Source organism: Amphiura filiformis, chromosome 6, assembly GCF_039555335.1.
Source record: "Amphiura filiformis chromosome 6, Afil_fr2py, whole genome shotgun sequence".
In the NCBI taxonomy this organism is placed as follows: Eukaryota; Metazoa; Echinodermata; class Ophiuroidea; order Amphilepidida; family Amphiuridae; genus Amphiura; species Amphiura filiformis.
Genome location: NC_092633.1, coordinates 26,492,852 through 26,506,327, shown reverse-complemented (window position 1 = coordinate 26,506,327; position 13,476 = coordinate 26,492,852). Strand labels below are relative to the sequence as shown.

The window sequence follows — 13,476 nt, the reverse complement described above, 5'->3', positions numbered from 1 at the left end:
ATTTTCATTTACTTCTGGGACTTATCAAATAGCTTAAAATGTGTGCATTTACATATATTTTCTTAATCCATGAACTTAGTTTCGCCCAAAATGCATTTACAACGTTATTGCACTGATACAACAATATGCTCTAATATACTGCCCTCAAGATGAATGTTATATAAGTTTTTCACAAAAAGTAGATTTTAGATTCAGCACTATGCAGAATTCCATTTAATAATGGTTCCCAATAGCATTAATGTTTGTTTACTTGGATTTATTTATGATGGAAAGATTGAGAAAGAGAGCTTTGGTAATATATAAAGATTAGATAAAATTGTGATAATACTCACCCCAAAAAATGCATGGATCTGGGTGGCAGGGTAAAGTAAAGGTGCTATAAGGAACTACATGGTAGCAAATGAAATGGGTATCAGTGTGGTTAGTACAACTCAACACAAAACATGTCACTCTTGATTGATGGTTAAGGGGGTACCATACCCCCTGATCAATTTTGTGACTAATTTTACATTTTTTCTCAAAAAATAACTAAACACTGGTAAAAAAACCTATGTATATTGTAGGGGCAAGGATTCCAATTACTTCACTGAAATTTCAGTGATTCAAGACAAGTAGTTCATTATATATGTTAAGAAATTAGGTACATTCTAGCGGTACCTCTTTTCTTATCATAAATAACGTCGCTTGTCTTGAGTCACTGAAATTCCAGTGTAGTAACTGGATTCCTTGCCCCTATAATATACATAACTTTTGTTACCAGTGTGTTATTATTTTTGAGAAAAATGCAAAAATAGTCACAAATTTATCAAGGGTATAGTACCACTTTAAGTCTGCTGGAGGACAACATTGCCCAAGGCTCTCTGAAAGAAACTTGTTGTGTTTGTGCAATTTTTTAAATTCTGGTGCAAAATTTAGTAACAATTTATTATTTGTTAGACATGTATTTATTATGGTGTCGAGGTGCAGCACTCTAAATAAGTATTGATCCACAGCCTGCAGCCAGTAACTTTAGCATCAGGCAGGTAACTTTACATTTGTCAGTCAGTAACTTTAAAAAGAATTCAAAATACAAGGAAAATTGGTTTAGGTCACATGCGAGCCTCAAAAAACATGACCAGCAAATGTTGCTAACAAAATGTTCTGCCAGCTGCTATGTAAATGTCATTGGGCTATTCCATTTAAAATCCACACTACCGCCGTGGATGATTTAGTCTTCCACAGAGGGAGTATGAGTTTTGAATAGAATAGACAATTGGGTAACTTCCATTTGAAATATTCACTCCAGTTGTGGAAGATATAAGAAAAGCCATTATACAGTGGAAGTATGGGTTTTAAAATGAAAATGATAAACCCTGACCAATTACATTTGAAAAACATACTCCCTCTGTGTTAAATATTTTCAAAATCTCCTACAGGGGTAGTGTGGATATTAAATGGAATAGCCCATTATGTCTGTTGATGTATTTATGCCCATACATACCCTTTCTTCCCCAATAAAATGTGTGTTTCCCATTATATCTATAAACACTTAATCAGATGTTCATCCTCTAGCCACAGTCCACCATTTTGGTTATGATTTGCAATTCAGGTTTGAGGTTAGATCTATAGTTTATTCGGCTTATATGGTAGGCCTTATTGCCGAAAATCAATTTTTGTTACTGTGTGCATCACAATAAAGTCCCAACTTACACTTGCATAAACTCACACAAGCATGCACCAATCATGCATTATACAACTAGCGTTTAAGCGTTGTGCCCAACTGCATGCACGTTATTCTAGATCAATATACGATGTTACGAGTCTCAGTTTTTATCACCAATTTTAAGCCGAACAAACTATAGGATACAGAGTTGGGGTACAGGATAAAAGTTAGGGTTAGGGTATTAGTATTGGTTTTAAAGAATCAACTGTACTTTCATAGTCAGTTGTTTGGGTAATTATAAAAAGATGACCAGCCCCATGAGTTAAAAAACAAATGATCTCCTCAAAATTTATACTCGTACTAATCTGAGTGTTACCCAGTAACATGGGCAAGGAAGTTCTACAGAAACTTTACTCCTGTGTGATTGGCTTGCTTGGGTTGGCATGCAGGAGGGCATACAAGGTACAATCATGGATACAGGAGGACGTATAGCAAGGCTATTGCTTCCAGTTTCATTTTAGCATATTTCATAAGGCTGGCCTTTTTTGGCTGTTAACTTCAGAGCTTGCACGACTGGCAGAATATTTAACTGCCTGCATTCAGGTGCATCAGAACGTTTTGAAAATTTACCATACAACTCACAGTGACTGGTGCGAAGATATACCTTTTTAGCTTTGTGTTTTGCTATATTAAACTGCATAAATGTTTCAATTACATGGATGGAAGCTAAGACCTTGTCTACACTATGAAAACGTCAGAGATGGATTATTCTAGTTGAAACCATACACCCCCTATAAAAGACATGACCTTAATCTACCACACAGGGAGAGTGGATTGCAAATGGGGTTAACCGAATCAGCAACTCCATTTGAAATGTACACCCCCTGTGTTGGAGATTTAAGGTAATATCTTCCATAGGGGGTGTATGGATATCAACTGGAATAGCCCATTTTGATTGGGTTCATATCAAATTCTACTTTAACTCTATCGAAATGCATCGTCTGCTATTCTGCTTCTCACCTCCAGATTGGTATATTTTGCTGTGGCGGAGCTAACAACACGTACAGCACAAAGTTCATTCATTAATTTCCACTTTGCCACAGCAGATTGCCCCAGCAGCCAATCACAGACAAGCGCGTTTCAAGCAGTAAATATGCGATGTACGATGAGAATACGCTCATCAAAAGTTTACAGGAAAAGATCAGTGATGTCGAAATGGGTTGGTGTATGAGAGAGCTTAACGATTGTGCCACCTTTATAAACAAGCATATTATGCGGCAATTGTTCCAAGGCTACGCAACCCGCACACAGTGGCGTCATTACAAATCTTGAGGTGAGAAATGGTCAAATTAATTTTTGCTTTTCTATTTATCAAAATCAAAATACAACTTTTGCATAATGTCAATAGGGTCTTGGGTAAGGTATTTTGTAGGCAGCAGGGCTCAAGGTTTATTGTGGACTAGCAGATGTTGTATTTTACCCATTTAAAGTTGCCCATCAATAGTGCCACTTCTTTATTTCCATAAAAAATACCAAAATAAACAAAATAAAAAATAACCCGGGAATACAAATGCCAAAGAAAAATGTGTGCAGCATGTTTCTTATAGGCTTTATTAGCTTATACATTTTGCATGGATTCAGTCTCTGGATTTTCCATAGGCCCAAGCGGTCCTACAAAAAAAGACTGGAGCAACAAACAAAGGAGATTTTGCAAAGTGGATATGCATTAAATGAGAAATGCTTGATCCAAAGGCACACAAATTGTTCCAACATGAAGAGCAGATATAGTGGCTTGAAAAAGTACAATTTATGTGTATTAAAATAAAGGCTTGGAAGTGGAATTTTTGGACCTTTGGTTTGGATTCTGGTTCTGGTTATTGTACCCAGTTCTTTTCAATAAAAATCCAATTGGTAACTCATGAACTGAAAATACATATTTCAAGTCAAAAGGTAATTTTCCCACATTATTGTGAATCAAAACAAGTCATTGTTCTGCAAAATTGAGATTGAAATGTTACTTTAGCGCACCAGGCTCGTCTTAGGTTGTTCCAGTTGAAATCCTTACACCTTTATGGAAGACATGGCCTTAATCTCCCACATAGGGACAGAGGGAGCATGAATTTCAAGTGGAGCTACCTGAATGGTTGACTCCATTTGACACTCCCTGTGTGCAAGATTAAGGTCATGTCTTCCATACGGGGCGCATGGATTTTTACTGGAAAAGGTCTGGGGTCTGGTCCAATGTTTTTTACTCTGGTGTATGCATGTTTTGTTCACAAGTGAAATAGTTGTTTGCATGTTAGCTCTGTGCTATGCATTTCTTCTCCCAAGTATTGAGATGTTAAAATCCCAAAAGTATCATTTACTTGATCTAGTACCCTACTCCCAATTCCAGAAATATACAGAACTATTTTTTAAAACTTAAATCAGTCAGATTCGGATGAAACATTGACTGAATATAAAATCCAACTTATATTCGAGTAAGGTCTATAGAATTAGGATTGTGCTGTTTTATCTATCAACATCATTATTAGAAGTATGGGATGAAATCAAAACCTGACTGCCGGTTGACCAGCGGTTACCAGCGGTTGAACCTTGTTCCATTTGTTTGGAACAATACAAACCAGCTCCATCTGGACGGAACTGCACAACACCGGCGGTCGACAGTCAAGTTTTGTTTTCATCCCTATGTAATGTTTGAATGCTTTTATGTTGCAGAGCATGATGCTTATGCACCTTACTAACATTGTGAATGACATTCAGTACTACTGCCAGTTCCCTATATTTGATCATCTTGAATATTCAACATAAACTGAATCTACCAACTACTACAACCATTACATATGTACAAATACACAACACTCCAAGTACAACATTAATTTATTACCTACCGTCATATCAATAAATTTTTCTATTCAGGCAGAGCAGAACGATATCAATTCTAATCCCCTGCCCGGTGTCCCAAAGTAGACACATTAAGAGGTTTCATTTAGGATTCATGCTCTGAAAGTAAACAATTGCCTGATCTGGGTGGATTTCACTAATATTAGGTTATTTGAGTTGAAATCCTTACACCCCCTATGGAAGATATGACCTTAACCTTCCACACAAGGAGTGTGAATTTCAAATGGGGTTAACTGAATGGATGAATCCATTTGAAAACTTTACCCCTGTGTGGGAGATTAAGGTTGTGTCTTCCATGGGAGGTGTATGTATTTCAACTGGAATAGCTCTTTATGACACTTCAGAATTCTACCAATTCAAACCCATCATAACTCCAATATATAAATCCTATGTCAGAGTTCTGATGGGTTTGGGACTTACAATGGATTATAGCACGTGTGATGCATTGTATATGTGAGTGAGATCCATCCAATCAGGAACAATAATGAAGGCTTCTCAAATCTTCATATGTATTTTCAACAGTTTTCATCACCGTTCCTGAATGAAGTCAATCTTTTACTTTCAGAACATGCATAACACAAAACCCTTAAAAATCATAGTTTTCATGTAACAAAGGTTTATCGGTCAATATCTTGGTCCCAGCACCGACATCTGGGCTAATCCAGTAGAAATCCATACATGCCATATATGGAAGACATGATGACCTCATTATTTAATCTTCAACACAGGGAGTGTGAATTTCAAACGGGGTTATACCCAAATGGGCGACTCTATGTGAAATGTACACTGACTGTGTGGGAGATTAAGGTCATGTCTTCCATAGGGGGTGTATGGATTTCAACTGGAATAGTCCAATACCACATCTACTGGTGCATGCATGCAAATTTATCTGTGATCCAATTGATGAGAGCACTGCTCCTTGACATATGATGAGTTGACTACCAAATTTCAGCATGAAATTTTGAGCCAAACTTTCAATCCATCTTCAAATTCTCTCTGCCACTGGTTAATCATGTAGAGCTGTAGGCCTTAATTCAGGATTATCCAGCGTTAATAGCCCAGCTACTCCAAATGGGAAATCTTGTTTACTTCTATGACATTTTGCATTGTTTTAAAGTGAACAAACCAAGTGAAACAAAGCTTATTTCACATTGTTCTTGTAAAATCGAGCTCGTCTAGTACGTTACAAATAATTTATTATTTTGATGGGCTTTTCTACTTGAAGAGTTCTATCAAATTAGTACCCAACAAGTAGTATGATCGTATGAAGTGTAGCATCTATATGCTCAAGTAATTTAAGATTCTTCCTGGGAAGCACTGTCATTCAACATTGGTAGGTTATAAATCCAATTAAACTACTACTCTTTCAAAAACTTCAAATTGTTGAAAACTTCGTTTCCTATGCCATCCACTTAATACCAGGAAACCTTTTCAAAATGGTCTACATTTGTATGATTTTTTTTTTCGGTTTAATATATTCTGATTTTAAATTTCTTCATGATCAACATTTCATTCCAAAACACCCTCCTTCGTATCTTCCAGCACACCTCAAACAGGTTACGATATACAATCCTACCGACATGAAAATCGAGTGCTTCCCAGCTAGGATCAAACGCAAGTCTGTAATTCACACTGACTCAGTGCTACATTTGGTGTTTCTCAAGACAAGTTTATTCATTTATTTTATTTTGGCATTTTAGAGGCAAAAAGGATTCTTTTACTATTCTAAAAGTTTTTGTAGGCATTTACATATATTATCCTGCTGTCTTTAGTAGACAATACCTTCACATAAGTGAATAATAATGATAACAATTATATTATTAATAGTAATAATAACTTATAAGCAGAGGCTTGTTTGGAAACTCTATGTACATGTATCTTCACAGTTCAAAGCCGATTTTGACAACAAGAGTTAACAACACTACAGAGGTTGAAGTGATTTATCATAATATACAATTACAAATCTTCACATGTATTACTTGTTTTATTAAATATATTATATACATGTACATTAGACACATGTACATGTGCATACTTTCATGTACACATGCATATACATACATGTACATGCACATATACATGTATTCAGAATTACATATGTATATGAATATACATGTGCATGTAGATAATCATGTACATATGTAGTTATGTATACATATACATGTACAGTATGCATGTATATATACACATAGATATATCAGAGTTGTAGCTAGCTGGTTTAATAAAACGTCAGTGAAATTATAGCAACTCCCCGGAAGTCTCTTAATCAAGGTCAGATGCGTGTTAACAACTTTTACGTCAAAATTGAGAAAATCCTGTTTCAAATGTGACCCCAATGACATAATTCCTTGTGTGACTTACAAAAACCAGCATAGCTACAACTCTAATCATATATGGACAAAATCAAAGCCTTAAATTGTCCCTTTATAACAACTATAAATATGAGTAGAGGAATTTCTCAAAAATTGTCGGCACCGTTGAAAGTTTTACACTGAATAGCAGTTATTATGGATCTGAGTCCCGTAAATATTCACACCACATAGTTACTTTGGTTATACACGTAGAATGGTCAATCTAAAACAGTACTTAAGGTCAACAGTGGGCTCAAATTTGCACTCAAATTCAATCGACACCACTCATTCAAATGGAATCAATCAATTTCTGTCTTTTTGTGATTTTTTTTTTTTTCTTTTTAGTTTAAATATAATTTTCAGGACAAAACTTCATCTACATATACAGGACAAAGGGAAGAAAGGAAGGGGGTTATTTCTGAGTATCTAAACAAGTCACAATTAAACAACATTTTAAATACAGAGCCGTGGAAAAAAATTTCTCTGTCCCAAGTCTTCGTGTTCGTATACGCAATATGAGGGCAGTTACACAAGTTAGCTGTTCACAGAATTCGGTGACATCGTTATCGTCTATAGATCGTCCTCATCGAAGTATTGTGCACAACAGAGTAATGATTGATTAAGAATTCTTTTGAAGATAAACACACTAACACAATTTAGTCAGCTTCTCCTTATGCACTCATAGTCATAAATAATAGGTCACGCTTACACTTAAGCACAAAAAACATCCGTCTGTCTAATATAATGGCCGAATCTCACATATTTTTTTCTTCATATATTGTCATCCATGTTAATATTGCCTGTTGTCTTGTAGCGTAGGACTATCTTGATGCATTTGATGATACTGGGCTATTCCATTTAAAATCAACACTAACCCTGTGGAAGATATTGGAAATATCTTCAACAGTGAGAGTATGAATTTCAAATGGAATGAACACATTAGCAGCTCCATTTGAACTTCATACACCCTCTGAGAGAGATTCAACCTGAATCTTCTGAGGGAGGGTGAGTTTCAAATGGAACTGCCTAATGTGTTCATTTCATTTGAAATTCACACTCCCTTGTGGAAGATATTTCCAAAATCTTCCACAGGGGTAGTGTGGATTTCAAATGGACAGCCCATTACAGATGAGTTAGTGACTGATTGACTGTTGATCAGGCAAACATGGTAGATGAGCAGGCAGGTGGGACAGTGGGCGGCAGCTTCGTGTGATTGGATGGTCTCGGGCTATGACTTAATTGTAGCACCAACAATTGCACCCAAAAATCTATTGAATTTATGGCCCAAAAATTTGTTTGTTCTGAAGGAATGTTCAAAACCCATACCTGTCACATGTGTTGTTTCCCTAAGTAGGCCTATTTGCAGCACACTATGATCATCACAAGATTTCGCACAGCTCAAAATACAAAAAAAAATCAATGATATAAAAAAAATAGAATTTCCACATCAAAATGATTGGAATCATCACTTTTTATGTTTGTTTCTGTTAGCAAATCCATTTTTATAATAAAAAAAACCATGTCTTCTTAAAAATGCCATTACTGGACTCCCATGAATCTGCCAGATAGAATTTGAATGGAGTGGAGGAAGGGAAGGAGGGAGGGAGAAAGAGGAAGGCAGAGATGAGAGGGAGACAGGAGAGAGATAAACAGGAATAGACAGAAGAAATAGAGAGAAAAAGAGAAGTAGAGAAGAGTGAGATGTAGAAAACAGAGAGGTGTGGAGGAGAAAATAGGACCAAAGGTTATAAAAATGAAGACAAAATCATTTATTATAGGCCTAATAAACACTCTAAAAACAAGTGTTAATATATTAACACAATTTGAGCAACATATATTTAATACTAAACACACATTCCTGTAACACTTTAACACTCAACATTTTTAACACCAATTTTAATATAAACAAGTTTAAGCACTATAATAAATACTTGTTAAGGTTATTAATTATTTTAAACTGTTGTGATTTGGTAGTTCACAGCATCTTACGAATGGCAGTGAGCTTTGGCAAAAACTGCATTGCTCAATTCATAGCGAGTGTGTAGAAGAATTAAAATATCACAGATATACTTTTATAGGTGCTGCGGTTCTTGAGTTACGTTGTAAAGAGGGCTGAAACAACAACACTTTTGTAAAAGCGTACATAACTCATTAACAACAATAAATTAAGCAAGTTTGCAAAGTATACGATTTGTAGAATGAACTTTTGCAAAACATCAAGGTGTTATTTTCAATAATATATTGATCTAGATAATGAAAATCGATTTTTAGGTTGCTTCGACCAACAATACCTCGTCTACCCTTAATGGAATGTTAAAATTATTTATATTTAATAATAATAATTTTAACACTTTCATTAAAATTTGAACATGTTCATGTTTAAATTGGTGTTAAAAGAGTTTTAACAGAACAATATGTTAATGAAGGTGTTAAAGTGTTGCTCAAATATTGTTAATATATTAGCACTTGTTGTTAGAGTGTAGGGTACGGACTACAAATAAATTCCTCAAAAAAGAGAAGACATGCTCGGTATATTAGAGATTCAAACCATGCTGTTGAAAAATGATCACCCCAATTCCACTGATTGGACACATGAAAAGCTGCATGAAAAGTAGCATTCACAATGCTTGATATGGGTAAGGAATTCATAAGCCAGGCCTAAAATGATGACAACATGGGGGATGATTAAAGCCATGATCATAATAAACTACTTGAACCAAACTGCCATTGGTCAAATGTGATGCAGCAAAAGTACTGAGCCCCAGCTTGAACAAAAATAAAAATCAACCAACTATTTCAGTACCTATTCTCATAATTAAGAACACCAGCAGTTTGAATGCCTGTGTTTTTATCTGTATCAAATTTGATATCATATATTTCTTCATTCTGAATGGGCTATTGAAGTTGAAATCCATACACCCCCTATGAAAGACATATCCGTAATATCCACACAGGGGTGTAGATTTCAAATTGAGTCACCATTCTGGTAACCCCTTTGAAATTCACACTTCCTTTGTGGGAGCTTAATGTCATTTCTTCTACAGGGGGTGTATGCATTTCAACTGCAATAGCCAATACTTGTTATTCTGCAGTACAACACAAAACAAGGAAATTGATGGACAAAACAAACATAACATTAATGATGAAAAAATATTCTCCTGTTATACGTACAAATTGTTCATACATGATTATATCTCTCTGTGCAATTATTTTTAAACCTTATTCTCATTCTTATTTGCTATTCATGTTGTCACACCAGCATGTATACCTAGTAAGCTAAGATAATTGAAAGATAGCCAACTTGTATTGTTTCTCTACAAAAATAATGATCAGTCTCACAAAGTATGCATACAAAAAACGTTCTGGAAACACACACTCACAGTACCAATAATAACAATAAATTTGCACAGTGAGTGTCATACACCACATTTGCTCATGAAGGACAATCAAAAGTTTCAAACAGGCAAGTTGGCCTTCAAGCCACTTTTTGTAATCAAACCAAAAATCGGGCCGTTACAGTTGAAATCTATACACCCTCTATGGAAGACATGATCTTATCTCCCAAACAGGGTGTAGATTTCAAACAGAGTCACCTATTCAGGTAACCCAATTTGAAACTCACTTTAAAGAAGATTAATGGTTATATTTTCCATGGGGGCATGGATTTCAAATTAAATAGCCTATTGCACTGCTGAACTGCAAGGGATTCTTTTATTTTATTTTATTTTATATTATTTATTTTGTTGCAAAAGACATCACTGGTGATATGTCTTCAGTTGTTTTCAACAGACCTGAGGAGGCTAGAAAAACTTTACCATCAATAAATTGGAGGTTATAATATTTTACCATCTCAAAATGGAGTTTATATAAAAAATATTACTAAAGAGTTGTATTCAATCACTGGATTGTTTCTTGCGCAGGAAAATGGGTGACTTTTGAATTTTGAGGTTAAAGCAAATCAAAATGGGCACTCTGGTTGAAATTCAAACACCCCTTATGGAAGATATGATCTCCCAAACAGGGGGTGTAGATTTCAAATGGAGTCATCCATTCAGGTAACACCATTTGAAATTCACATTCCCTGTGTGGGAGATAAGGTCATGTCTTCCATAGGGGGTGTATAATGGATTTTAACTGAAATGACCAAATGTGATTTAATGGTATGAATTTAAATTGCATGCCTCTCTGTAAACAAGTGGATCCTCAATTTCTCAGCTTACCACTAGTGCTATAGACCAGGTAACATTGTGTATAACACCTTGTCTACCTAATCTATCAACAAAATCGCCATTTAGGAAGTTTTTTAATTTAAAAAAATCTCATTTGCTAACACGGGCCACACACATTTACACCCGTTTGCTGTGTTTAACTGTTGACATAAGAATGGAACTATTACACACTTGTTTTATATAATACTCCCTTATTTTTGTTGCTTCGCATTAAGTTCAAATTTGAAGTGATTCTTGATTTTAGTTAACAACAGTGATACAAACACCTGTATTAATACGGTGGCTACAATTATACACCTGACAAAGACAATTATACCAAGGTGTTTCTGACCCTGGCAGTACATATACACAATTATTATTGTTATATACAGGTTTGCAAAATTTTGCATGTTTATTAGGCCGTAATAAATGGCATGATGCTGTTATTTTTTTTTTGTTAAGAGATTTTGCTGGCAAAGTTATTTCATTTTATGAGCAAAAAATTAAGGCTTTAAACAAATAATGATGAAGATTTATAGCATTCTCCATTCTTGATGCTTATGGCCAAGTACCAAACATGTACTGATAACATAAATCCATCATGGTAGTATTAGTGGTTACAAACTGCACCCATAAGCAAGAAGTGTGTTAAAAAGAGAATGCTGTACATCTTTATCAAGCAGTCCAGTCTTTTTTGTAGGATACTGTACAATACATGAATTAGGGTCAGCCGATAAAACACAATAATTCTATTTTGTTTAATTTGAGGTAAGCTTTCTAACAAGCATCCTCAAAGTTCTGTATATACGCAAGTGACGTGTTCAAGTTTTTATGTTACATGAACAAACACCACAATAAGAGTCACATGTAGTAAATAGGTAAGAACTAAGAAGACTGTATCCAAATTATGGTATGAAATATTAGTAGTACCAGTATCCCACAATCAAAATAACCAAGTAACACGCTAGTAACAATGGAGAGAGGATTAATTGTCTTGTTTAGATGAAATGTTAAAAAAACAATGCAGTCCAAGATAGTTCCAGCTTGTATAGACAAGAAGAGCAACATGTAAAACAAAAACAAAATGCACGCTGTGAGCAGTTATAAATACTGGCCATAAATATACGCAGATGTTCATGGCGCATAAGTGAGAGGAAAAAACAGTGGTAGTAGTAATGTAATATATACTAGTAGTAATATTGGTGGTAGTGGTGGTGGTGGTGCTAGTAGTAGTAGGTAGTTATAATAGTAGCAGAAAATTGTTGCTAAACAGCTGTCACTGATAAAATTTAAGGTATGATGAAATTTTGTTTTTGATATTGTTTCATTGAAGCGGATCCTTACTTCAAGTGTCCAGCAGAAACTGATTCGTGGTGTGAGGCGGTAGCCCGGCAGCTAATACATGACCGGTATCCAGCCTTGACGCCGGTGTATCCTCGCTTGCAGCCTTGTATACCAGATACATCTGGTGCTGATTAGCAGCCAGAATTTGCACCCTTTCTCCCTTGGTTACACTAATTTCATCCTCTTTCACTGCAGTATAATCCATTATTATTGGAACCATATAGGAGGAGGAGGTGTTTTCCACCTGGTTACAGAGATAAAGAAAATAAAACAACAAAAATGGGAAAAACAGAAACCAAAAGCGAAAAAATCAAACATAAAACAAAAGGCAAGGTGGAACTTAAAAAGAATGCAATTTCAGTTAGACAGATCACTCTCTGATTTATCGACCATTAATACCCACTGGGGTGTAACAAATAACTAGATTTAAAAAAAAAAATAACAAACATTTTTTGTGGGATTTGCAAACATAAAACAATGTTTATAACAAAATAGAAATTGTCCAAAAATGAATTTCATTCAGCAAACGGATCTATCGAAAGAAATTGCATAAAGACACGTAAAATAATCAAAGAAAGCATCGTCACCAAATATTGGTTTATCAAGAGTATAAAAAGCAAAAAAGAAGTGTACACAAATACATTCGTAAAAATAATCAAAAAAAAGAATGCAAACAAAAAAACTTTAGATATATCAAACAAAATTGAAGAGAAATGGGAGGTTGAGGATATGAGTATGAATGTTTCCATCTGTCCTGAACGCTTGCTAAAAATGCGGAATTTCTGGTCAAATTTTCCCCGAATGATAAACGAAATCAGGAGTGTATGATACTGTGTGGTATGCTACGTTTCTATTGCACATTAAATTGTCTGGTACTATCCATTATACACAGTATATACAGTGCTGCATAACCATAGAAGAAAGAAAACAAAGCCAGCCGTACACAATATAATCCAGACAGCATTGTTTGCCTGCCCAAGCAGTAAATATTTTGTCAAAATATCTGTCAATACAATTCTGCAGGTAA

At 35.1% G+C, this 13,476-nt stretch overlaps 1 protein-coding gene across 1 annotated transcript in view; it reads right to left on the bottom strand.

Moving 5' to 3' along the window:
* LOC140155190 (triple functional domain protein-like) overlaps positions 1-13,476 on the bottom strand; it is a 324,171-nt gene that overhangs the window by 4,159 nt on the left and 306,536 nt on the right. Inside the window, 1 exon segment of the mRNA XM_072177934.1 lies at positions 12,450-12,693. Within this exon segment, the coding sequence (XP_072034035.1) occupies positions 12,451-12,693 (243 nt within the window). The 3' untranslated portion in view covers position 12,450.